Source organism: Orbilia oligospora, assembly GCF_000225545.1.
Source record: "Orbilia oligospora ATCC 24927 unplaced genomic scaffold scaffold00007, whole genome shotgun sequence".
Lineage (NCBI taxonomy): Eukaryota > Fungi > Ascomycota > Orbiliomycetes > Orbiliales > Orbiliaceae > Orbilia > Orbilia oligospora.
This window is the reverse complement of record NW_011645564.1, coordinates 1,518,398-1,544,866: the sequence shown is the minus strand read 5'-3', so window position 1 is coordinate 1,544,866 and position 26,469 is coordinate 1,518,398. Positions and strand designations below refer to the sequence as shown.

The window sequence follows — 26,469 nt, the reverse complement described above, 5'->3', positions numbered from 1 at the left end:
CATGAAAACTAGGAAACCCTCGGAAAGAAAAAAAAGAGAGCGGGAGGGGAATCTGGAAACACGAACAAATTCGATTGCGGAATTTAATAATTTCTAATCAGGTCGAACGAACCCCGCATATCGGACTAGTTTAAGAAGTTCCTATTAAGTGATGTAATATTATTGTTTTCTGGTCTCGATGTATCGAGAACTAACTCTATTCCCCAGCCTCCTCCAACTTTTTAGAAAGCCTTGTGGAGACTCCATTTATAGCAGCCCTTATCAAACATCTTGTCGGCTATTTTGTCCTGAAAGGTACTTTTGAGAGGAGAGAAGGTGCGGAATGTTAGATGCGGGCGGCGTCGATACGAGACGCTTTTTTTTGCTTCGGTTTCTGATAAATACCCTCGGGTTTTCTGCAGGCGTGCATTGTTGTCAATTGCAACAGAGAGCTCTAGAATACAAGATCCTTAAAGCATTGATCAAAACAATCAGTTAATTCATGGAAGTATGGTGGTTTCTTTTGAATTCAGAGCTAGGGCCTAGGGCAGATGAGAGTTTTTTTTGTAATAACAAGCCACAAATTTGATAAAAAAGAGTAAAGCCAAGAAAATTGTGTAGGGAAGCTCTAAAATGTGTAAAGTCCGTTTCTGTCAAAGGTGGCTACGATCCGGATATCGGAATGAAATCGATTTGATGTTGTCGGAAGATCTCAAACCAGCATTGTCGTTATTTTTCTAATACGCAATGAACGATTCCTGTTTTTCAAGGGCCCACAAAAATAGGTTTTGAGACTATTCTGTAAAAGACCTTAGTTACTAGATCTTCGAGATCCAATGTTCGGAGCCCTCTTTTTTTTTGTTTTACAAGCGTCTACGGAGATTAGCTATTAGAACGCCGTCTGGGCTAGCGGGAGATTGCGTGTTTTTGGGTGAACATGGGAAAAACCCCACCGCGCCGGGTAGACCGATAAGTTCGGTCGTTATTACCCATTCGCTGAACTGAACGAATAAACGAGAGATAGTTAGAACGAGAGAGATCTTGCTAACTACTGCAATGCATGGGATAAATGTGTGTCCTGTGCAGGATGTACATGTAAGTAAGTATGTCCCACCTGAACGAAAACGTGACGCAGCCGATACGAATGAGCGATCGATCTGAAGCTGAGGCATTAGCGAGGTTTTCAATCGACGGGAATGCGACCGAGTTGTTGTTTTGATTTGGCGGTCGTGTCGATGGGAACAGGATTGTCGGCTGGTAAATGCGCCATCCCTGCGCAACGGAGTTGGAGTTGCCCAGTTGGACCGTCAGCTTTAATTTCGGGTGCATTAGCGTGTTTTGGGGGCTGGGCGATTGCGACCCGCTGGCCTGACAACCAGCCCTATTTTGTTGATTCAGACTTTCGGACTTTGCCTGTTTTGCTGCTAGCGCCCACGCCGGAATTGCAATTTCACGGCTTCTTTTCTCTGGGAATACTCACTCACTAACGACATCATCATATCCTTCTCGCGCACGCACGCACGCTCTTTGGACTTGTGGAAGTGCCGCCCAAGGGTGCCTGGTTCCTGGTGCCTGTGTGTCTTGGTTTCTCTCTTTTCGTCTGGTTCTTGTAAGTATGTGTCGCGGGCAACAGGAGAAACCAGGCATGGACCGTGGCGTGGCATGGGCATGGGCATGGGCATGGCAAGTCGGATTCTTCTTCTTCTCTTTTTCTTATCAGTATTACCTTCTGCTTTCTGCTTCTTCTGCTTCTTATTATTGTTACTACTACGGAGTAGTCTGCCCCCCGTTCGGTATTGTTGATTGATGTCAGCAAGTTCCTGTAAATGAATGAATGAGCGAATGAATGAACGAACGAACGAACATTAATAATAATTAATACCTAATACCTAAGTAATTGTTGAGGCTTCTCCTTATTCTTGTCCCTATTCTTGTCCCTATTCTTATTCCTATTCTTATTCCTTCTTTTATTCTTATTCTTCTTCTTGATTTCCTATTCTTATTTGTCTACGGTGAAGGGGGAAACAAAAGAGAAAGGGACGAAGAAGAAACGTTCAGTAATACGGATACAGATACAGATAGTATTATTCTTTATCAATCGATCAATCGGCCCATCAGCAGGGAACGGAAGAAAAGGAAAAATAACTTTATTGTTCTTATTCCTGTTCTTGTTCTTGTTCTTTCCCACCTTCCTGAACCCCCCATCCTGTTCTAACCATCCATCCATCAGCCCGGCGCCTGGACATTCAACTGGTTATTGCCTGTCAAAGAAAGAAACAAAAACAGGCACATTGGACTAGTTAGTACACTATTTATTCCTCGGGTGCCCGTCAATTATTCATTTAACGGAAATTATTTCGATAAAATCTGGGCTATCGGTTTTTTTGATTGACAAAGATCAATCAATCAATCCGTAGCCGAGAGGACCAAGTTAGGAGGTTGGGATCTCTCTCCTTCGCAAAACAACAAAGAGATAGAGAGAGGTACTCCGTAACTAGGTAGAGCTTCGACACAAATGAACGACCAGCTACCCCAGAGCTAGGAGACAGAGGTATACCTGAATAGTCAACCAACGCGTTTCATCCTCTCACCTTCTTCAACGTCTTCCAACGACATCGACATCAACACCAACGTCAACGTCAACCATCCCTCCACCCCGGTCGCCATCACGACTTTCCATCTACGACCCTCCCGCTAACTGCTTTGACGACACGCTAACCACCATCGCCATCACCAATCAATCAAAATCCCCCATCTTATCCTTCCCGTCGTCAACCCGTCGCCAACTACCCAAAATTGTGTCGCTCGGTCGGTTTCATTCAGGGTGCCGGTGAACGCCCTGAATTAGTGGGTTGATATGCCCTTCAAAGAATTCACCCCAAGCGGCTCGCCTCCAAGGGAGCCTCCATCCCATCGACGAGCAGCGCTTAAGCAGCGACCGTCTCTGCCAGCCACTCTTCCGGAGGCTTTATGGTCGTCGGGAGGAGTACCTGCGTTGGCCCGACGTGGATCAGCCGTTGAACCTTCAACTCGCACATCTACACCCGCTTTTCCTGGTTCCAGTCGTCCTTCAAACAATGCTCAACCTGGACCACCACCATCATCTGTCCGACCTCTCCTGCGTGCGCAGTCTTCTGCAAGTAATCGATTTTTGACACCGTCTGGCCGTCCGGAGTTACGTGCTCGACGCTCTGCTTCTCGTCCCGGTTCGTCGGCCGGTCCTTCTTCATTGTCGCAACCACAAATGGGGAAGGACTGGACCGAGGAAGTTAAGTTACCGCAATATGGTCTTCCTGGTAAAGGAGTTTCTGGTAAACAGTTAGCCGAAAATTATCATCTTCTGGAGACACTTGGCAGTATGTAATTTCTTCTTTTTTTTTTTAAAAAAAAAAAAAAAAAAAAAAAAAAAAAAAAAAAACTTCAATTCTATCAACAATTCAATAGATACTTGAATGCTAACCCGGCTGTCTAACCGTAGGAGGCGCTTTTGGAACTGTGTATCTAGCCGTGGATAAAACCACGGACAAAAAAGTCGCGATCAAAGTGGTAAGTGTTGGTTGAAGTTGTCGAAGAGGGGGAAGAGTCTTGGGATTAACATCTCGAGTCCTTTTTAAGCCGATTCCAACATCTCACCGATCCGGAAAATCCCGCTAAGTTGAATAAAGATAAACTAACCTTGAATTTCAATTTAGTTTAATGTCGAAAGCCCAGAAGATGACATTGGTGAACTGCAGAACGAAATAGGAATTCTTTCCTCCCTCCAGCATCCCAATGTCACCGAACATTATGTATCTTTCTTCAAGAACCATTTCTTGTGGATCGTTATGGAACTTGTTGATTTTGGCTCTTGTGCAGAACTAGTGAGGAGACGACTCCGAATCAAAAGCCATTGTTTCCAATGCTAACATCGTAATGTCATAGATATCTCGCTCCCATTCACCTTCTCGCTCGTACAGCGATGAGAGTACCTGTAAGATTATACTACGGGAAACACTCAAGGCTCTTGTGTACATTCATGAGAATCATTTAATCCATCGCGATCTCAAGGCTGCAAACATTTTGCTCAGCTCGACCGGTGAAGTTAAGCTGGCGGACTTCGGTGTTTCTGCTCGTGTCGAAGAGCATATGCCTTCTAAGAACACCTTTGTCGGAACACCGCTTTGGATGGCACCCGAAATTATCAACACAAGACTAAGCAAGGAAAAGGGATATACCAGCAAAATCGATATCTGGAGTTTGGGTATCACGGCCTACGAACTTGCAACTGGAAAGCCTCCTCATGTTACAGTTAATACTGCTCAAGCGCTGGCTGCCATTGGCAAGGGGTATGAGCCAAAGTTACCCGCCGATTTCTCACTGCCCTTCCAGAATTTTGTTGGAAGATGTTTGAAAGCCGATCCAACCTTGAGACCGCACGCCCATGAACTCTTGGAGGATCCCTTCTTCGACGACTGCCCCGATAAGTCGGAGTTAGTCGCACTCATCAAGAAATATCCTCGGCCACAATTAAAGACTAAGGAAAGTGAACATGAAATCCTCCCTGATATGAATTCCTTGGCTTCGATAGATCCTGGGTGGGACTGGAATTGGGGTAGTATTCGATCCAGCACACATTTTATCGACCCTGCTCCTTATCGACCATGGCACAATGTGGTCACCCCAGTCAAAACAGCTGTCGATACTGATGCCGAATCCGGGAAAGGAGGTGCTTCTGGACAACATTTACGGGCGCATCGTAGGGCTACGTCAACAACTGAGGTTCCAGTTGTAGGAAGGAAATCCATGGACGCTCGCACACCAGTTTCCAGGCCATCAACAGCTACCAACCAGCCAGCGAGTCGCCCTTCCACCGGAGTTAAGGACAACGTTCGAGATCGGGAGACTACTGTCAAGGCTGGTAGTTTTGGACGTCAGCTTGCCTCAGCTGAGGTTAATGCGAGGGTCGCGGGCCATAGAGCGGGCCGGGGCCTTGATGCCAAAAACAAACTGGGGAGCGAACGATCCCGCCATTTTGAGATTGGAGAGTCCGCTGGGGCACAAACTGGCGACTCACCGGCAGACAGGCCAAGGGTATTTGTCCGTAGGGGCTCGCGAGCGCAAGAAAGCAAAGATAGGGCCGCTCGGCGTGAATCACTTGGTTCTGAGCTGCCCATTAATCGCCCATTGCCTTCATCGCGGCCAACCTCCTCGAGGGCGAATACTTCATACGATGTTCGAGAGCAACAAAAATATCCTGTTCTTGAAAGACCTCAACGCGATGATTATTTCGGTCCTGAGGCGGCCACCACTGTCAAACCCCACCTGGTTTCATCTAGGCCCTCATCATCTTCGCAAACCGCCGATCGACTGGCTCGTTCAAGTAATGGCTCTATGGCTAGGCATACTCTTGAACGCCAATCTTCAAAATCACTTGAAAATGATCCGTTTCAATCAGGGTTCAAGACAGCGGCTCCACATGATTCTAAGGGTCAATTGGGACGAAATGCTTTTGACTTTGTTGTGAAGGCGACTATCGAGGAACTTTATTACAGCTTGCAGCCAGGCAAAAAGCGAGATGTCATCAAAAATCTTGGTAGAGCTTGGGCGGAACTTGATGCGATTAGCCCCGAACTTGAATTAACGGTTATCCGACGCCTTTGCAGAGGGATGATGGAGTATCCGGAGCTCAAGTCTGTTCTGTTGAACGACGTACGTGAGCCTGATGCTCGTTCGCCCCAAGACCTTGAAGACCTCTCTGAAACCCCGATGTCAGATGTCTTTAGGCGATCTGGTTCCAAATCATCCCAAGAATCCCTTGCGAGATCTAGACGCTTGGCCGTACTCAGCAAGCTTGATGCCGAACCTTTGTTTGCGACGACTAAGAATGAGCAGTTGAGGGGTCAGCATTGGCATAAGGCCTACCGATCTAGTTCGGCTTTGCATGTCCCGCAGGAGCCCACCATCGAGGAATCCAATCCGTCGACTCCTACTCCGCAAGTCGTGTCATATGAAGTCCAGGCCATCGAAGCAAAGCTACGCGTCCTCCAGGAGAACATGCGAATGCCATCGCAGAGCGTGCCAACAGATTACGACGACCTTTCTCCCCTTGATCCCAGCCAAAAAATCATGTTCGATAATCTCGACAGGCTTAGACAAGAGTCGAAACCGCAACTTGTTGCCCTACGCCATGCCGAGTCTAAAGAAAGCGAAGACGGCAAAGCTTATAGTGCTGTTCCTAGCTCGATGGGACGACAACATCTTAGGGGACTTAGCAGGGAGACCACCCCAGTAGCTGATGATGAGATCCGCAGCATTCTTCGTTCTGACAAGGAGAAGGTCCCACGCAAACCAGACCCAAAGCGACCAAGTTACTCCTACGATGGTGCGTGTTCTGATTCCGACAGTGATGGCCCTGAGGTAGCTACTCGATCTGCTGCCATCGACATGACCCCATCTACACCAAAGATCCAGCGCAAGCGAAAATCTGTTGTCCGCATCAATCCAAATGAAGAGATTGTTGAAATCAAGCCACTACCCGTTAAATCTACTGCTCCTTCTCCGGTTAAACTTTTCTCCCCACGTACTCGTCTTCGCCAAGCACTCCTCTCCGATGATGAGGCATCACCAGTTCAACCGTCCAAGGCCACTGCACCGGACACACCAGCCGCTCTTCCTGAGGGTGCTAGGACACCACTTATGCAAAAGAAGATTACTCAGCTAAGGTCGCCGGAGGAAATCATCGAAGCGAACGCTGCAAAACAACCACGCAGCCCTGTTCAGTCAGAAAACGTTAGAGTTGAATCATCCAAGAGCCGCTTGGCGTTTGCCAGAAAGGTTGAGTATTCTAGCCCTCTTCCAGATGCTGCCGCAGCTCGCCCTCTAGGACGTCGCGCCACCCGTGCAAGCCTTCCGAGCTCCAAAGCCAGCATGCCCAGCTCTCGTCCACGAGCCAAGTCCACCGCTATTGACCCAGCAGCTCAACTTCTTTCCAAGACACCAGGACGCAAGCGTTCTCAATCGAACCTGGCTGACAACAAACCTACGAATCTTCATGCCTCTCAATTGGATAGCCCAAGCTCAGGCGAGGAGCCGGAGGAAATACAACCAAAACCAAACACCCCCGCCCCGCTACGCGCTTCCCGCCCAACTCCAACTGAGTCATTCGGCCCCGAGCTTCTCCCCGCCAGACGTCTCGACCGACCAATCATGCGCCCCATTAGTCAGCCCGCCGCCCGCCCATCGTCTGCTCGTCTCGGCCGCCCATTCACTGCCCATGCCTCTGCCCCCGCTCTTGGTGCAAATGGTGCTACTAGAGAACCCTATCGTTCATCCCGGTCCAATGCCGAGAAATCTGAATATCAATGGCAGCGTCGAGGCGACATGAAGAAACTTGACGACTATCTCAATGGCAAATTTGGTGGTAATCACGGGTCCGGTGAATCAGCTCAACGCCAACAACCCACTAAAGTTATCTTCGACAATCTTTAGAAAAGGTGGAGTCGTGGCTTGATGAGCCGTCACCATTCGGTTGCACGTGAACTGTAGGGTTTCCGTTGTTCTCGACATATTCTAATCGTTGGGACAAAAATAAGAATCCTTGGCAAATTACTGCAAAAAATATGGACAAATAATCATTGGATTATGCATTACTTTCTACTCCCTTTGGTCTACGATACCCTAATGAAGACCTTTTCCCCACCATCAGCATGTATTTTAGGAAATCCCCTTTTTTCTTTTATGTTTCGATCTCGTCTTTTAGAGATCCTGGACCCCTGCCCCAACACGACGATAGATGATTTAGGATCAGTTACGAAAACTCGTGTCCTTTACAGCTTGAATCCCCTTAGCGTGTCTGCTTTTTTGAAAGAAAAGCGTCCTTTCTTTGCACAGCGGTCTTTTTCCTTTTCCTTGTCTGTTTTCTCCTTTGTTTTGTTTTTGCACAATGAGCGAGAACGTGACTACCATGCATGCGGCTCTCCATTTCCTTATGTCTTTGCATCACTGATACGATACCCGCATTCTCTTGCTCTCCGAGCTGTTGTTTATTTTCCTTTGCGAGTACCCAGGCTACTACTATCTGCTGCTGCTTTTCGAGCGAGCGTCTTGTGTCTTTTTAGCGGGTTTTGCTTTTACATCTTTTCGTTAGCGCTGTTCAAATTCTGTTCTTCTCGATGATGAAGCAAAATGGATTGAGCGAGCGAAGAATGGTTCTTTTTTTTTTTTTTCCGTCATTGGAGATTTTACTTTTTTATGGATACGATGCTTATCCATAGAATATGTACTTGTACATATAGAGGGAGATTGATGCGAAAGGGGAAGAAGAAAGGGAAAAAAGGAAAAAGCTTGACTTTTTTATTCATATTCCTTTTAAATCTTGTTTACAAGATGGGACTTGTGTGTCCCGGAGACCTGGATGGGTGTTTATCGAAGTGTTCGGTTCACCGCTGATACCCAGGACTTTTTGTTTCACAGTTGACTTGTTTTTTGTTCTTTCTTCTACTTCTTTTTTCTTCCTTCTAATAATTAATATCTCTCTCTCTCTGTCTCTCTCTCTCTGACTCATACATACATTCACTAATTTTCTTGGTGGACTTTTTTCTTTCTTTCCTTTTTGACCTTTTTTTTTTTTGCTGGTATATATATTACTTTTTTTTGTGGTTTTCTACCGATAGATGGTAGAATTCCGGTAAACTATTACCCTTGAAGGGGTTAGTATAATAGATAATGATAATGGATAATGATAATAGATACTTGATAACTTTTTTTACCTTGAACATTGTACCTACCGAATATGAGAGGGGCTGGAGGGGTTGTTTATTTATTTAGGTTCATAACAGAAGGGTGGTCTTTTTTTTTTTTATGCATAAATGTTATCCATGCATGTTGACGTTTTTGGAAGAGAGAGGTGAAAAGTGAAAGGTGGGAGCTGGGGGGAGGGGTTACCCTGGTAGACATGGTAGGGAAGATACCTGGACCTTGTAGATGTTTAAGGCTGCGAAGTTTTTTTTTTTTTTGGAGGTGGTTGGGTATGTATGTATTTGCTGTCCTGGTACTCTGTATACGATGCCGGATAGTTGGGAGGAGGAGTTCTTTAGATGAGATTGGCGAGCTTTGCAAGGGACTTTTTTTCCCTCGAGGGTTTTAATTTGGTCTTTCTTTTTCTTTTTCTTTTAGTTTTGTCTTTGTTTTTCCCGTCTTTGATTCTGATTCTGATTTTTGAATTTTAGTAGCTGAAGGATCGGGAGTCTGAATCCTATTTACTAAAATGCACATGTCTTTGTCGGAAATTTCACAGGGGATATATGTGCTTCGTAACTTCCGTAGGTGCATCGGAGTACAAGGCGGTGTTTTAGATTCCTTTTTTTTTCGTACACCGGCGTACTTAGCTAGTACTATAGTGTTACGTATAGTAGGAAAATAAATAAATAGATAGAAATTTAAGTAAATAAATAAATAACTATCATCGGAGATATTCCGATATTCCAAATATAGTTTTTTTGAATATCAATATCCTATCGACGAGGTATATCGATTGAGCTTGAGAGGTAAGTGTATATGCCAAGCTTTGTGCATGAAAAAAGTTATGGTCCTCGGCTCGGACGGTACGGAAATCGTTTAGTTTTCATGGAATATTAGTGCTATATAATAGTTGAATGGATTGTATGATATGATAGAAGTGAGTGTTTATAATGGTGGGGTATAGAAGCGGGGATGTATTAATTGGTATCGTGAGATTTGTTTTTTTATGGTTTAAGTTGGGAAAGTATTGGTTAATAATGGTGTGGTTTTGTTGTAATTGTTGCATTTTGGATGGGGTCTCGAGGCGAGGTATCATATATACACCTGATATCTGATATTGAGTCGACTCGAAGTACTATTTTTGATATCTCGAGGAACGCTGATATAACAAAGTCTATATATGCTACAATTCGAAATCCATATGCATTTTACCCTCTATACCTCACATACATGTTCCCCATTCCATTTAAAAGGCTTGCTAGGATCGTTGCCAAAATTCGCAGATATTGAACAATAGAACCTAACCCCCACGCAAGGGTAGAGTCGGCCGTAAACGCGTAACCCTCCGTAGAACCCCAGGAATCTCCCATTCAACGTCCAGAATATCCTATGATCTATGCTATCGTATCCGCAACCAATGGTGTCGCCGACATTAACTGGAGACGGTCCTGTTTCTAATGGTCTTCCTGTGTTGTCTCCGACTGCCCATGTAGGCGCATAGACCTGGCCGTCGTCGCCGTGAAAGCCGTATGATGCGACGTTTTTATGGTCCCAGCCGGGAAGTTCGAACGTCGGTGCTCCCTCTCCGACTAAACCGACGATGACATTCGTGCTACAAAGAAACATATGTAAGGTTAGTTTACTAGAATTCATATGAGGAATCACTACGGGGGAAGTAATATCTCACTTTTTCTCATCCTCGGCTTCTAGGATTGTCACTTCGTAGTAGAAAGAATCGACGTAAGGGGCGATCGGGTGGTTTGCTAGTGTAGAGTAACGAGTTTCGTAGGGGCATGGGCACATGTCACGGTCACAAACGTCCGATTCCTTCTCTTCATGGGTATCTTTGAAGTCCTTATCCAATCCGAATATATTGTCAACTTCTGAAAACTTCAACGGCGGTTGGAATCGTTCGGCATCCCAGCCGGTAACGCGGGCGAATTTATCTCTGGACTCTGTTTTCCGGAGTTGATAGTCGACTTCGATGTTTGGAAAGCATTCTTGTAATACCCCCACCAGTTCACAGCAATATGCCCAGTCGAATGCGTCCCAACCTTCTGAGTCCTTCTTCAGGGGGTCAACGCCGACTTCCGCAAGACTTAAAATCATTCCCATACTCTTACTAAATATCGCCTGGTGTAGATATGCGTTTTCCGGATCGTTTGGCAAGATGGCACAATAGAGTTTCGTCCATATTTGCCGTGAATCGTATAGATCATAGCTAGAGCATTTCCTGGAGTACAACCAGATCTTCAAAAATGTGTCCCCAACAGATTCTCCGGAGGAGTCTATCGCGTGGCAGTTGGCGCCATTCTCAATCATATAGAGAGCAAATTCGAGATGTCGTTTAGTGAGGGATCGTTGCAAAGCTGCCCTGCCTTTCGTTGGTTCCAGGACCTCCAAAAACTCGCTCTTCTCTTCGGCTGTCAGCTTCTCAAGCACTATTTTTGCAATTTTTAGACCAGATCTTATATCAGTTGCGGCTATGTGTAGGATTGTTTCATCATTGATGTCTTTTTGTGTGAGATATGAATGGTCATCTCCTTGCTCCTTCGCATGAGCTTCCATTAGTACCTCTGCGATTTCCCAATGCTCGTACCATAAAGCACACAGCAATGCAGTCCATCCATTTTTGGCCCTCGGTTTTATATCGACGTTGTGCTCCAGTAGTAGCTTTACCAAGTCCATCGCTACGGTGTCGTCAAGATCATATGATGCCAATGCAATGAGTGCTGTTCGACCATTAACATCCTCATCGTTGATATCAACATCGTATTTTTCCTCGAGCAGGAGCTCAACGCCTTCCTTGTTCCCGGAGAATGCGGCCTCATATAGAGGAGCTCTGCTATCCGAATCCTGAGCGTTAGGGTCTGCTCCCGCTTCAAGAAGTTTCCGCGCAATGGAGACTTTAGTTGAGTTCTGGATAGTAGAAGACCAGATTGTATGTAATGCAGTTCTTTGTCTTCCTTTGGAATATGTTCTGCAGATTGTAGGATCCTTTTCAATTGCGAGGTCAAATAAGCTTTCGTCAATCTCGCTAATGCAGTGCACCGGATAGAGACCGCTTGGAAGGGGATTGTTGAGATCAGCTCCATGGTTGATTAGATATTTTAAGGTCTGAATCAAGTTTTTGACCTGCTTGCTGTCCCCGTCGATGACATCCTGGGTAAGCTCTTTGCAATCAAGACATAGATTTAACGGAGTGACACCATCCATATCTTTGATGTTAATATCGATATTCTTCTCTAAAACGAGCTTAACTGTTTCCGGGAAGTACAGTATATCCTGATAGTTAAGGGCCGTTCGTCCTGAAACTGAAAGTTTCCCGAGATCTACGTCTGTCTCGTTGATGAGGAACTCCACGTAAATTTCCAAGCCTTCGAATGCGGCTAAATGGATTATCTCCATACCGAGCGCCATTTCGCACATAAACTCGGTGGTACAATCTGCTTCGTAGTTTGGGTGATAGTTTTGTACAAACCATGGTCTGAAAAACTCGCCGTCGCTGAATTTTCTTAAGAGGTCCTTGAGTTCTGTCCATTTTTTGCCGTTGCGTTCTTCACGGGGCCAGAGTTTCCCAACTTGTCTCATGTGGTGGATCCATTGATGGACTTCGCATCTCTGGGGTCCATCGCGAAGCAAACTTTGCGTCACTTCTTCTTCCTCTTCATCAGTTCCGCTGTTATCGATAATCTTGTCCTCGGCAGTGTCTAGAGATTTGGTGCTTGGTTCGTCTGATATCGGGTCTCCCAAGGGAATTTCTGGATCTGATAATTGCTGCGCATCAGTCCCTACGCTTTCTAGATTGCCGTCAGGAGCTTCGCGGATAATTATAATCTGCTTTGGGGTATCAGTCTCCTTAACGGTTGGCGTTCCCGCCTTCTTGAGTTTTTTGGCTTCTTTCTTTTCTATTGCTTTCAAGGGCTTGTGATACGGCATGTATGTTTCTTGAAAACGAGGATGTGTCAAAACTCTCACTATGTCGGGGTCACCGGGAAAATCAGTCACCATTTATGAATATTTCGTACTCTACCCTTTAAGAATTGGGCTCAATTATCACTTACAGATGTATATTAATATATCGAGCTGAGCGTCCTTCTCGCTTTGGAACTCCATAGACTCCGATTGACCTTTTACAACGATCCCTATGATAATACTTAGCTGACCTCTCGCTTTAGTTTCAAAGGGAGGGGATTGGAGAATTACAGGGTATGGGAAGTGTTAGTTTGAGCTCGCCTGATTCAGTGTCGTGGGAGAACAGAGAAGCCACGGATTTGATACCATAGTCTCGCTGGGCTGCTTTTGCGGATTCACTTTCAAACCAATCGCGGACAGATTTGTGGATGAAACCAATCGTACGCTTCTTATTGGTGAACTTGAAAAAATCACGGCCCGCACCTTCGAGATGGTATATCGTATCGGCGATCTCAGGGTTTCGCATTGCTTTCTCAATTGGATTTTCCCCGGGATATGTGTTTGAACGATGCAACGGAGGTCTGGTTGCCTGTGGACTACCATTTGGAACCTCGTCTGTACCAAAATCTTCGCTATCCGCATGGTTTATGACAGCGTATTCTTCTTCGGATTCGCTGCCGTCAATGCTTCCCCCGTCGTAATCGTCGACGTTATCCTCCTTTTCAGGTTCGGTCTCTTTAAGATATATCTGCTTAAATTCATCGGCTATTTCAACTGTTCCCATGTCGGTTGGACTCCAAACAATTCTCTTTAGTGCAAGTGTTACAAGTTTCCTTTCTGCGCCTGTAAGCGCTTCGAGTTGTCGGGAATAAAGCTCATTCATTCCACTTGGAAGATTCCTCAATCGCTCAGTAAGAGATAGCGGGGAAGGTTGGCCGATGTTTGCAATTACCATTGCACTGTATGTGAACATTCCATCGGATTTCTTTTGAATACTCTCTGCGATATTTTTGATTCTTGCGTCAAGTTTTCTCTGACGAGGGTCTTTTCTGTTCAGTCGGGATACTTCTGGGAGCCGGCGCTTCATGATTGTTTGAAGTGAATTATTCAGGTATGTTCTCATATCCTCAGAATTTGTCTCCTTCGTCACAGTCAATATTGTGAAGTCGTCATGCGTTAAGCAATGGAAAGGGTCCTGCGTGTCTAGGTCTAAGCCTGGACCGTTGATAGTTGTTGCAAGCTCGAGTTTTCTTCGCCCTTCTTGGTCATCTTCTCTCGCGAACTTTTGCTCAAATCCCATGTCTTCGCGACTCGATATCAGGATTTTGAAGGAGGCCTTTTTCGAGCGGCTAAGGTTTATTAACTCCTTAACTAGTCCCTCGGATTCGTGGTCCGTGCATTCGTCAATGCCGTCGATGACGATATAGACAGTCTTTTTAGCTGCTGCTGCGATACTCTCGACTTGGAGTAGCTCTTGATTTGATGTGGTTAGTGAGATCTTTTGGTTAGATCGAGGCCCCGCATCTGATTCCCCGGTAGCACCGCTATTTTTTTCAGAAGGTTGTCCTGGGGTATTGGTACTAGGATTGGTCTGTACTGAATCTATAGCATTGATAAATGCTTCCATCTCTTCCTTTGTTTTCGCATGATCCTCGTCGAAGAGCTGTGTTACGAGACTTGAGAAGCCTCGCGATGTGAGTTGAGTGGCATCATCTCCTCTCTTGAAGAAAAAGTACAGAACGGGATGTTTCTCAGTTGTCCCTTTTGCGGTATCGCTAGTTCTAGCTTGGATAGATGTTGGTTCGGTATTATTAACAGAATCCTGTTGCAGTTTTTTAATCACCGAAGCTATCATAACGGATTTGCCGAACCCCGCTCGTCCTTTGATGTATAGTAAATTCGTGGAGGGCATTTCTGATACACTCTCGGAGAATACTAGACTAGGTAGTCTATCGTAAGTTCCAATAAAGCTAGTCATCAGACCCTCATCTCTTTTCGGGCGATTCTTGGCTGGTACTCTCTCCCAGGTCTGGTAATGTTGGTGTCTGAATAACCATTGACATAGATGAGACGTTCCATGTTTGAAGGGCTGCAAGGTGGCGGTTAATTGTCGAAAGTGGGTATCCGTGGGCTTCAAGTTCCTCTTGTAACGTTTGAATTTGTCCCGGACTTGTATCTCTGATAGTACTCCCTTCGTAACACCTACTAAATCTTCTAGATTTGTAGTGATATCTATGTATCCCGAAGATTGTGTCAGCAAGCTAGATACATCTGACTAAGATACTGGGGGATGGTTACCTTTTAAGGCTGGAAATAACAACTCAATGATATCTCCCTTCTCCTTTTTCATATCTGGAAGCACCGGTCTTAGTTATAAGCGCGTATATACCTGATAATCAGTCTCACCTAGTAGCGACTCCATAACTCTTTCCTGAAACGCAAGATCTGTATCTTCTCTGAGGGCTTTGTATCGTGTTATCACATCTTGATAAATTTCATTAACTTTTGAATCGAATATATCCTTAAAAAGTCGCTCTAAGTGTAACGAAAATATTGTTAGTTGAATTCTTGTATTAGGTGACTTAGATCGATAGATATATGTAGAACGTACTGATTTTCTTGTCCCGCAATTTCTTATTGGCTAACCAGAAAAAGTCAAGAACTGTGGATAACAGTTCTTGAACGGATTCTATTATTTTGGAATTGGCTTCCTCATCTTGGTAGCGATTCTCGTAGAGTCTGCAATTCAACACTATGGTTACGATGCTGGTGCAGGCTTCGGAGATACGACCACAGTTCTCTATGTCATTGACTCCGAGCTGTAATCCCATTAAATTAATAAAATATTAAACTCCTCAAACTATTCTAATAAATAGAATGATAATGGGAAACTCACACCAATCAAAAGACTGATAGCACTCCACGCAATGCTCACACTCTCGGGAGCGCATTGTAACAATGGATCACCAACGTTTTTCACAACAACAAGCACTTCAAGGAGTTTTCCAATGAATCTCGACGATGTACTACCGTGGTACTGGCGATTCGCCGCAGTTTTGAGATTTTCACACTCGGATATGGTTTCGTCTATCTGATTGTTGTTTTTGAGGAACCGTTCGATGTTTTCCTCGCTTGGACGCGGACTCGTTTGTGAAATCTTCGTTCTGAATCGAATTTTAGCCTCGCTCCAGCATAAACTTTCTCCAGGACGAGAAACCGTAAGGGATTTTTCATTCTGTAGTGTTCCGGTTCTGCTGATTGAGAGCATTTTGACCGAGCCTTCCACCGCAGATATTTCCCGAGAAGACACGGTCATTGTAGCTATATTCGATTAGTAACGCAAAACAGCATAAAAGGGAAACGGCCAATGTAGAATTTGGTTAAAGATTCTTGGAATGTCTCATGCGGAGAAAATGGTCCCCGAATCTATCGAACTACATTATATATATCCTCAATTTTGAAAACTAGCCTCAGGTAAGCAAGGCCAAATTGTTCCAATCAAACCCCGCTTTCGATCAGCCCCACTAAACCCCGGTCGGTCTTGGCGTGGATCCTTAAACTCTATAAAATATGTTCACCTACAATGTGAAAAAACGCCTAGGTCTTTAGGATGATATCAATTCTAGAAGTTAGGCGATTACGACGAGTGCCTTGGATATGTCTGAGCTTATTTTCTAACTTGGCCTGACGGCAACACTTTACTGTGGGTACGAGACCAGGGCCACCCAGATGCACTAAAACTTTAGGCAAGGTTGTGTTGCACTCTGTTGTATTTTTGGGGGGTCTGTGTAACGCAGCCTTGTTTTAACGACGAGCAGGCGCAGTTGCAGAACGTCGCCACTGGTATATGTGCGCGTGTGCACGTGTAGGAGAGCTCGAAGCGAAGAGCTGTCTCGAGTAATATGGGCACTCGAAATTCTCGCAGTGCGGAATCCAAGTCTAGGTATCGAAATCTTCATTCACTTCTGCTTGTGCTCTTTCACTAAGTCGATATGCTCACAGCCCGTACAAATATATGCATATGATATAATATATGTCGCGAAATTTATATGTTGCTACATGCATATACCATTGCCGTGTACCGATCATTCAAGTTGGATAAGATATCTTTCCCATAAATATGATGCCCGTTTGACCCCGCAGTTTTCCGTTCAAGTTCGGTTACAGTGTCTGTAAAATGCATATGTGTTTCGTAGAAGGTAAGTCGCTGGAGTTCCGAACCCAACTTCGAATTCTAATGAGGCTACACCTGGCGAATTCCGGGTATTACGGCTTCGAATTCGCAGCTGCGGTGCCGAGACTGCGGGTCGGTCTTTCATGCAGTGATTGTGAACCTTGGCGCATCTTTCTAGTGGTAATGCGACTGACGATTCCTCAGCCGCTCCAACATTTCAGAGTTGGGAATATCGAAGCCTCGCCTCGGCGGCTCCAAGACGGGAAGATGCGCTGGGGTTGCGAAGGCGAGGTAACATGGGGCTTATGGGGGTTCGCTTCTTTTTGGTCGCTACATTCGCACTAGCGAACTGGGGCGTCATATATATGCAAATGGGAGTTTTCATGAGTTGACTATAGTACTTAAGTTTTTGTCCGGTTAAGGCTTAAGTGTTTACTCTCCAAATTTTCTCATAGATATAGATTCGATGTTCAAACTGGTACCTGCTATCACCGGTTGAAGTCATAATATATCTCCATTAAGTTGCACAAGCTGCCACCTAGGCGCCTTGGAAGCTATCGGTAGGTATGGTTGTTTTCTCATTGATTTGCATTCCGTCGTCGGTATATGTACAGCCATCTCGGTGTCCATCAATCTTAATTGGCCAAAAAAAAATCTTAGGACGCCCTGTTTAGAATTGACTCTGAAGAAGTGCTTTTCAACGTGCAGGCCAAGAATCCCATAGCTCCTTGGCTATAGCGCTGGTTGTCACACCATTTTGCAATCTTGCTCGTAATATCTAGGCAGGTCGGAGAGTATTGGCGCGGATGTAAGTTTTGAGCCTCATAGATCATGTTCGCCCGCAAACCGCTTTAAATTCCGGGCCCTGATTTTCAAACTAGAAGGGAAGGCTGAGAAGAGGGTGTGAGTGTGCATGTTATCCGAAAGAGACTCACTGCGAACCCTGCCCGCTCAGTCTATAAGTCCGCCCTGTATCGCATTAATGCTCCAAAATATTTTTTTTAGATCGAGAGCTAGAATCGATACACCGTCCTCTCTATAAAGCCCCCCTTTTCGGCGGATGAAGCCGTTATTGCTTTCGTTTTAACAATTAAAAATGGCGACTAATTTCTTAAGATTGACACTTTCAGTATTGTCGATTTTCATTTTACTCTCTCCGGCTCTTACGTATAACGCGACGAAAACATTCACCTTAGATCTTATTGATGAGTCCCAGGAATACCATGAAAATCTCGTTCGGCGGCAGGTGTCGGATAATGGGTGGAGGAAGTCCGATATATTATATGTTAGTGCTACCGCCATTCAAAGCGTAGCGCCGAAACCCTAGGTGCCTTTAGAATTCCACTGAGCTTGCTTATTATGTTAACCTAGAATTCGACGCAACTACAATTTTTCGCTAATGTCAGTATCGGTATGTTCGTCGAAGGCTGCTTGGGAGAAGCCAGATTGTGATTCTAACGTGGTTCTCTTTTCTTTTCTTTTCTTTCTTTTTTTTGGAAAACTAGGTGACAGGAATAAGAATCTCAAGTTAGCGGTGTCTCAAAGTTCGTACACATGGGTTGCAAGCCCGTGGAATAGTACGCAAGATTGCCCACCATTGATAGAAAGCTTTGTTTGTTCAAATATACGCAGCTCTGGATTCTGTGAGTCTTCAAAACAATGAAATATATTGCTATGTGAGGTATGACTTATATTCAAATCTAAATAGTTTCGCTGTACCCGCCCGACTCTTCTTCTTATCGAAATCTTAGCGGCAGCTTTGATATTCGATACGCCGACAACAGATATGTACAAGCCCAGATTTTATTATTATTATTATTAGCTCGGCCGTTCAAGAAACCTTGTTTTAATATGTCCGTCGTTTCCAGGCCATCGGAAATTGGGGTCGCGATAAATTTGGAATCGGGCAACTAACAATAGGTGATGTCAATTTCGGGGTCGGACGATCCTATAACAGAAATCCAGCCTTAGGCTTGGGCCCCAGCAATTCCAGTACCGAATACCCTACGTTCCTCGAAGTAATGCAAAAAAATGATATCATCAACACACCTTCATACGGAATATATATTGATGATATCCGTGGAGGAGAGGATTCCGGGAAATCAATCACATTTGGAGGGATTGATGTTGCGAAATTTACTCTTCCATTAAAGACCCTTAGTACCCCGTCAAACTATTCACTCAGTTTGCTAGGTATTGATATAGTCTCTGAGAGGAAGGTAGTTTCCAAGCCACTGGAACTACCGGGGAGTTCACCCCGCGTTTCTATTTTGGGGCTCGGTGCTGCGTAAGGGATTTGCCCTTAAGTCTAACTTCATGTTTCTCGAATACTAATCGGGGTCTTTTTAATCAGTTCAATCCACCTCCCGAGCGACGTATTTGACCTTGTGATGACTGATCTTGGCGCTGAAGGACCTGATTATTTAATCGACACTCTTCCTCCTGACGGATCTGGACTGAGTTTTACGTTTGCCGACGGCCTCTCCATATTTGTGCCGTATAGCCAGATGGCCGCGCCAATCTTGAGTAATCATTATTTAGTATTGCTTGTGCCGAATGATGGGGATATCATTTTGGGCACCCCGTTTTTCAGGTAAGACCCTAGGCCCTCCCTCCCTTCAATTTACTCTGGCTCGAACTAACAATTATCTGCAGGAGCGCTTATGTTTTCTTTGATTTTCAAAATGAAGAGATTTCCATTGCCCCTGCACTATACAATATCACCGCATCCAACATCATCGAAGTAGGCGCCAACAATGCCTCTATATCAGATATCAAATGGCTATATGAAGATGGGACCCATGAACCAACTCCACTGCCAACAATTTCACCAAGACCGATTCCGACCCCCGGAGCTAGCTCAGATACCGCCGTAATTGTGGTTGGAGTAGTCGCCGGAGTTGCGATAGTTTCGATAGCTGTAGCCGTTTCCCTTTATCTGTTATGTTATCGCTCAAGAAATCCAAGAATTATCACTGTTGTGCCTCAGATGCAAGAAGGAAATGGGATGACTCCAGTACACTCTCTAGCGCCCTACAATAGCCAAGGCGTCAATGGACAGCTTTCGCCAACGCAACCTATTTATTCGTCATCAGTTACTTCAACGGTGCCAGCGACGAGTACCAATCCTTGGACTCGTCCTGGGAACGTTACGGCGCTTAATCCGCGTACAAATGCACACCAAATTTGAATGACAGGGTAGTAATTGGGTGCTGAGGCTATACGATTCTGGTTTAGTACAGCCGTCGCTTGGAATGAAGCAAGACCTTTATTCTATTTTATATTGTGAGTAATTATAAGTTTAACTATGGGATGATTTAGAGATGAAGATATGATGTTTTGTATACTATATCAGACTATCTTAATTAGAACAAAACATTCATATTTGAAAGTTTCCATGGCCTGTATTCGATTTTAGAATTAATTGCTTAGATCTGTAGAATAGTGTTGATACTGTTGCATTTCTCCTTCAGTTGCCCTCTTGCCATTTCCCTTGATTACTTCCTCAATTGAGTCAGTACGTAGTAATCTCTCGTAAATTTGTTTTTTAGATTTGTCTTCGAAGTACTCGTTCATTAGAATCCCGTAAATATCCAGCTTAGCTAATATCGATTTGTCATGGGCCTTTCTGGAACCGGGCTGATTCCGTCTCCAAAGTCGGCTGCACGCCAGGCGAATTACAGGGCCGAAGTCGCAGTTACCCGACTGGGCGACACACTCGATTGCGCCATTCATTGTTACACCCACCATTCCAGCTTCTCCCTCGACATCCCCAAATTAATCTTCACAAACCATGTTTCGCACTACAGTTCGCAGGTTCTCTACCTCTATCACACGGGCCTCTGAGTTCGCATACACACAGCGAGTTTCTCAGGCACAAGGCACCGTCAATGGCTTCGTTGGTGGTATGTTTTTCATTTTACTGAGTTGCTAATATAAATATCATCCCACTATCATTTTGGAAATTGCGCGGGCGCTGGCGGGGCTGTATGGTAATATTAACAGCTAATAACTAAAAGCAATCGGTAGGACGCCATTAATCCGTCTCAACAAACTTAGCGATGAGACTGGTTGTGAGATTCTCGGAAAAGCCGAGTTTATGAACCCTGGCGGCAGCGTAAAAGGTTTGTTTCCAATTTCATGCTTATGTTGGGGGCGAACATGGGGTACTGATATCATTATGGAAAATAGATCGTGCAGCTCTTTACGTCGTCAAAGATGCTGAAGAACGCTCTCTTCTTAAGCCAGGTGGTACCGTCGTTGAAGGTACAGCCGGAAACACCGGTATTGGACTTGCCCACGTCTGTCGCTCAAAGGGCTACAAATGCGTGATCTACATGCCCAACACTCAATCCCAGGGTAAAATCGACCTCCTCCGCCTTCTGGGTGCTGAAGTATACCCAGTTCCTGCGGTTGCCTTCGAAAACCCAGAGAATTACAACCACCAGGCGAAACGACATGCCGAGAAATTGGAGAACGCTGTATGGACTAACCAGTTCGATAACACGGCGAACCGACGGGCGCATATCGAGACAACTGGACCTGAGATTTGGGAACAAACTGGCGGGAAGATCGATGGATTCACCTGCTCTACTGGAACTGGAGGTACACTGGCGGGTATCACAAGATATTTGAAGGAGAAGAGTGATGGGACAGTCAAGAGTTTTCTGGCGGATCCTCCTGGATCGGTGTTGTATTCGTACATCACATCTGGAGGGAAATTAAATGAAAGAACGGGAAGCTCGATAACAGAGGGTATTGGACAAGGACGTGTCACTGATAATCTAAAGCCAGATATCGAACTCGTGGATGGTGCGCTACATATCGCGGATGAAAAGAGTATTGAGATGGTGTACAGACTGTTGGATGAGGAAGGGTTGTATATGGGAGCTAGCACAGCTTTGAATGTCGTCGCAGCATACGAAATGGCGAAGATCTTGGGACCCGGAAAGACGGTTGTTACTGTTCTGTGCGATGGAGCATACCGATATGCCGAAAGACTTTTCAGCAGGAAATGGCTGGAGAGTAAGGGCTTGGTTGAAGCGATTCCACCACACTTGGAGAAGTATATTGTCTTACCATAGACACACTTTCAACCATTATACACAGCATGTATAAAATATAATATTGGATATCATAAAAAAGAATATTGCTTATCTTCTAAGACTTTTACAAAAGAGAACTTAGATTCTCCGCTATATATAACACCTCCAGAAAGCACTTCTAAACTCCTTTTTAACCGACCCACTTCCTTGCATTTCTAAACATTCTAACCCACGGCCCAAGATGTCCCCAGGTTTTGGCGTCTTCACTCAACCAGCTGTGCGCCTGTAAGAGTACCGTTCGCTCTGGATGTGGCATCATTGCCAATACCCTGCCATCCTCGCTCCTTACACCTGTAACACCCTTCGGACTTCCGTTTGGATTTTCAGGGTACTTCTCTGTAACCTTACCCTCATTATCCACGTACCTCAAACTCACGTATCCCTTCTCTTCCAAACCAGTAACACTAGCTCCATCCTTGAAAACTGCTCGTCCCTCTCCGTGTGCTGTAACTATTGGCATCTTTGTTCCCTTCATACTTTGGAAGAAAATGCTCTTCTCCTCTACAACTTCGACCATGCAGACTCTAGCTTCGTACTGCTCACTTTCATTCCTTTCGAAGTTTGGCCAAACACCCTTAGCACCTGGAATTATTTCCTTTAAGTGACTCAGGAACTGACATCCATTGCAAACACCAAGAGTGAAAGTATCCTTCCTTTCAAAGAAGTCTGCAAATCCCTTTCGAGTTTGTGGGTGCAGTAGCACTGATTTCGCCCATCCAGCTCCAGCACCAAGTACGTCACCGTATGAGAAACCACCGCAGGCAGCAATACCAGTGAACGATGAAAGTGATACACCTCCGGAGATGAGGTCTGTCATATGGATATCTACCGGAGTAAACCCTGCCATTAGGAAAGCAAACGCCATTTCAGCGTGCCCATTGACACCCTGTTCACGTAAGATAGCAACCTTTGGTTTGGAAGTTAGTGACGCTGGTATCACCGATTCCGTAGGGTCAAAGGTGAGTTGGTACGATAAGCCTGGGTTGTTATCTTCTTTGATAGAGGAGTATTCTTGGTCCGCACATGACGGGTTATCTCGGATCTTTTGCATCTCAAAAGAGGTACGGGCCCAAAGGAGTTGGAGCTCGGAACGTGTGGAGGAGTAGATGGTGGTTTTGTTGTAATGGATGTTGATGGATTGGGGAGATGCCAATGTGGGTTTGGCTACCGTGAAGATAGAGGAGGTGTGGATGCCGTGGGCATTCAGGATTCGGCCGAATTCATTGAGATCTGCTTCCTTGATTTGGAAGACGGCACCGAGTTCCTCGTTGAAGAGAGCTTCTATGGCTTCAGATTCAGAATTGCCGCTGATCAGGCTGTCAAGTCTGATATCCAATCCCGTCCGACCTGCGAAAGCCATTTCAGCAAGCGTAGTAAAGAGACCGCCATCACTTCGGTCGTGATACGCAAGGACGATTCCTGACTCTCGGAGTTCTTGGACGGCCTTGAAGAATCCCTTCAACACTGGCACATCTCGAACGTCTGGAACCTCAGAGCCGACCTGTCCGAAAACTTGAGCCAGCGCACTGCCTCCAAGGGCGCGAGCACCCTGGGCAAGATCAACGAACAAAAGGAGTGTGCTCTCATCTCGAGCAAGGGCAGGAGTCCAAGTCTTCCTAATGTCGGCTACTGCACAGAAAGCTGTGACAACAAGGGAGATCGGAGCTGTAACCTCGTCACTCTTGCCCCATTTCATTTTCATGCTCATCGAGTCTTTACCAACTGGGATTGAAACACCCAATTTGGGACACAGGTCCAAACCAACGGCCTCAACTGCTTCATATAAAGCAGCACCCTCACCTGGGTGGCTACCGGCGGCCATCCAGTTAGCGGATAGGCGGACACGCTCGAGACCTCCCAAGATATCGGCTGCAGCTAGGTTCGTCAATGATTCTGCGACAGCCATCCTAGCCGATGATGCTGGGGAAACCAGCGCCAATATCGGACGTTCACCCATTGCCATTGCTTCTCCTGTTGTAACATCCGAGGAAAGCGAGGTTGCGGTGACTCCAACGTCTGCGACAGGAGTCTGCCATGGACCAACCATCTGGTCTCGCACCACTAAACCGGTGACACTCCTGTCTCCGATTGTGATCAAGAATTGTTTCGATCCAACGGATGGAAGGGTGAGTACTCTCTCAATAGCTTCTGGTAGCGTGGACTCAGGTGCCTTAGGGATGTATTGTTTTAGCGAAGAATCGAATGTTGGCAGTTGTAGCTTCCTGGTCTTAACATCCTTATGCATCTTTGGTGGCTTTCCGAAAAGCGTCGACATTGGTAAGTCAATCGGCACTGGATGTTCTTTCGACTCTTTGTCTGTCAGGACTAATCTCTGTTCCTCTTCACTACCGCCAACAGCTCTTCCAACAACTCTGAATCCACATCTTTCTCTTCGAGCCATCTTTTCGAAAACTTCCAACCCTTCCTCTGCGACGGCAAGTACGTATCGTTCTTGGGCTTCACAACACCAAATTTGCAACGGGCTCATGCTCTTGTCGGCGCTCTCGACATCCCTTAGCTCGAATTTTGCTCCAAGTCCTGCATCGTGGACCAACTCTGGGAGTGCGTTGGACAAACCACCTGCTCCAACGTCATGAATAGACCGAATAGGGTTATGGTCGCCCAAAGCTGTACATGCATCAATAACCATTTGAGCCCTCCTCTGCATTTCTGGGTTTCCTCTTTGAACTGAAGCAAAGTCTAATTCCACAGACCCCTCGCCAGATGCCACACTTGAAGCGGCTCCACCTCCCAATCCAATCAACATTGCTGGTCCTCCAAGTACAATTAAGTATGCGCCGGGGTTGATGGCACCCTGCTCTTTCAATGCATGTTGCGGTCGGATTGTTCCCAACCCACCAGCGATCATGATTGGCTTGTGGTATCCTCTAACTTCCTCTGCCTTTGTTTCCGTCACGGGGACTGGCACACTAGTTGTCAAAGTTCTGAAGTACCCGGTAATGCATGGTCTTCCAAACTCGTTGTTAAATGCTGCGCTACCGATTGGAGCCTCCAGCATGATATCCAAGGAAGAAGCGATATGATATGGTTTTCCTACATCCAATTCCCATGGTCGTTTATAATCTGGAATCAAAAGATCAGAAACGTTGAATCCGGCCAAACCAGCCTTGGGCTTCGATCCCCGTCCGACAGCGCCCTCATCACGAATCTCACCACCAGACCCAGTAGCTGCCCCAGGGAATGGGGAAACAGCGGTAGGGTGGTTATGCGTTTCAACTTTTGCCACGAAATGCACCGTCTCATCCGTCAAAGTCCAGTCTCCAGTCTTATTATCAGGAGCCCAGAAAGTGGCCTTTGAACCCTCCAACACAGCTGCGTTATCCGAGTATGCGGAGATAGTATGATTTGGGCTAAGTTTGTGGGTGTTCCTGATCATTCCGAATAAAGAGTTTGGTTTATCGACTCCATCGATGGTCCACGAGGCATTGAATTGTTTGTGACGACAGTGTTCCGAGTTGACTTGAGCGAACATAAAGAGTTCCACGTCATAAGGATCACGTGGGCAGGCACCGTTGGACGAGAAAGCGTTTAAGAGATAGGACTTCTCGGAGGCGTCAAGGGCTAGACCGTAGGTCTTGTTGGCAGTTTCGAGAGTTTCAGCTGGGTTTGGAGCAGTGGTAAGATTAATCTGAGTCGCTGGAGCAGGAGTAGTAGAGGCATGAGAAAGTGAGGATATTGGCATAGTTGGAGTGAGAGTCTATGATGAGACAACGATGAGCTGCGGTCTCGAACAAGACATCGAGAACGAATACCAACCTGTGTCATTCGGTCATGAAGTATGCTGCTGAATGAGCCAACGTCCAACTTGCTCGCATCGCCACTAAACTTCAGTGCGAATGCGATACCTCTTTCAATACGAGTAACTAGATTCTCCATATCGCACACATGCGCAATACTTGTCGCCTTCGATGACCATGGCGAAATAGTTCCCGGCCTTGGGCTCGCGAACAAGACGAGAACGTCCTCAAGACCGTTGACGTTAAATTCCGGGTTCTCAATCGCATCCTTCAACAATTGGGTTGGCGGATCAGTAACATCGGCTTCGTCGCCATAACGGAGCAACTGGTTGAGTATCTGGCGCTCCTTGCTACGAACATTTTGCAAAGTCGCAAGGGCATTTGCATTGGTAACTTGGACGTAGTGGACATGGAGACTAGATATCGTTTCCAGACGGACAGATGTTGAAGATGGGAGTTTTGAGTTTATGGATTTTGCGAGTTCCGCGATACGGAATGAGGAAAGAGCAGGAGAGCCCGGTAGGGTGAACCAGGTTGTAGTGGACATTGTGACTTGCCAGAAGCAATAATAGTCAGTACCAGATTGAAAGGACTAAATTAAAATAGCTTCTTAAAAGAAAGAAAGGAAAGTATGTACAAGAGAACTCACCTGCTTTTCAATTGCTCAGTGCCTCCGGACCAGCTTCATTGACAGAGAGTAGCTAGTAAAGGAAGAGAAAATTCAACAATTCAACCGGTCACAATTTTCATCGGCGGCCGCGAGGGAACTAAAAAGGTGGGCTGCTGCAGGGTGGGATGTGTTGCATATGTCGTCGCTTAT

At 45.7% G+C, this 26,469-nt stretch overlaps 5 protein-coding genes across 5 annotated transcripts; 3 read left to right on the top strand and 2 right to left on the bottom strand.

The window, feature by feature from the left end:
- Positions 1–2,836: 2,836 nt before the first annotated feature.
- Positions 2,837–7,446, top strand: AOL_s00007g428 (uncharacterized protein; the record flags this gene model as incomplete). Its single annotated transcript, XM_011120329.1, has 4 exons — positions 2,837–3,335; positions 3,458–3,525; positions 3,672–3,839; positions 3,901–7,446. The coding sequence occupies 4 exons, from the start codon at positions 2,837–2,839 to the stop codon at positions 7,444–7,446; spliced, it is 4,281 nt and encodes a 1,426-aa protein (XP_011118631.1).
- A 2,466-nt stretch (positions 7,447–9,912) lies between these two features.
- Positions 9,913–15,928, bottom strand: AOL_s00007g427 (uncharacterized protein; the record flags this gene model as incomplete). Its single annotated transcript, XM_011120328.1, has 8 exons — positions 9,913–10,309; positions 10,385–12,674; positions 12,762–12,842; positions 12,904–14,844; positions 14,911–14,964; positions 15,019–15,147; positions 15,224–15,431; positions 15,509–15,928. The coding sequence occupies 8 exons, from the start codon at positions 15,926–15,928 to the stop codon at positions 9,913–9,915; spliced, it is 5,520 nt and encodes a 1,839-aa protein (XP_011118630.1).
- A 2,412-nt stretch (positions 15,929–18,340) lies between these two features.
- On the top strand, positions 18,341–19,976 carry AOL_s00007g426 (uncharacterized protein; the record flags this gene model as incomplete). Its single annotated transcript, XM_011120327.1, has 6 exons — positions 18,341–18,363; positions 18,419–18,429; positions 18,495–18,574; positions 18,655–19,073; positions 19,140–19,379; positions 19,442–19,976. The coding sequence occupies 6 exons, from the start codon at positions 18,341–18,343 to the stop codon at positions 19,974–19,976; spliced, it is 1,308 nt and encodes a 435-aa protein (XP_011118629.1).
- Positions 19,977–20,579: 603 nt separating this feature from the next.
- AOL_s00007g425 (uncharacterized protein) lies at positions 20,580–21,870 on the top strand (the record flags this gene model as incomplete). Its single annotated transcript, XM_011120326.1, has 3 exons — positions 20,580–20,691; positions 20,806–20,910; positions 20,978–21,870. 3 exons carry the CDS (start codon positions 20,580–20,582, stop codon positions 21,868–21,870), a joined length of 1,110 nt encoding a protein of 369 aa, XP_011118628.1.
- Positions 21,871–22,021: 151 nt separating this feature from the next.
- Positions 22,022–26,196, bottom strand: AOL_s00007g424 (uncharacterized protein; the record flags this gene model as incomplete). Its single annotated transcript, XM_011120325.1, has 2 exons — positions 22,022–25,609; positions 25,669–26,196. The coding sequence occupies 2 exons, from the start codon at positions 26,194–26,196 to the stop codon at positions 22,022–22,024; spliced, it is 4,116 nt and encodes a 1,371-aa protein (XP_011118627.1).
- Positions 26,197–26,469: the final 273 nt, after the last annotated feature.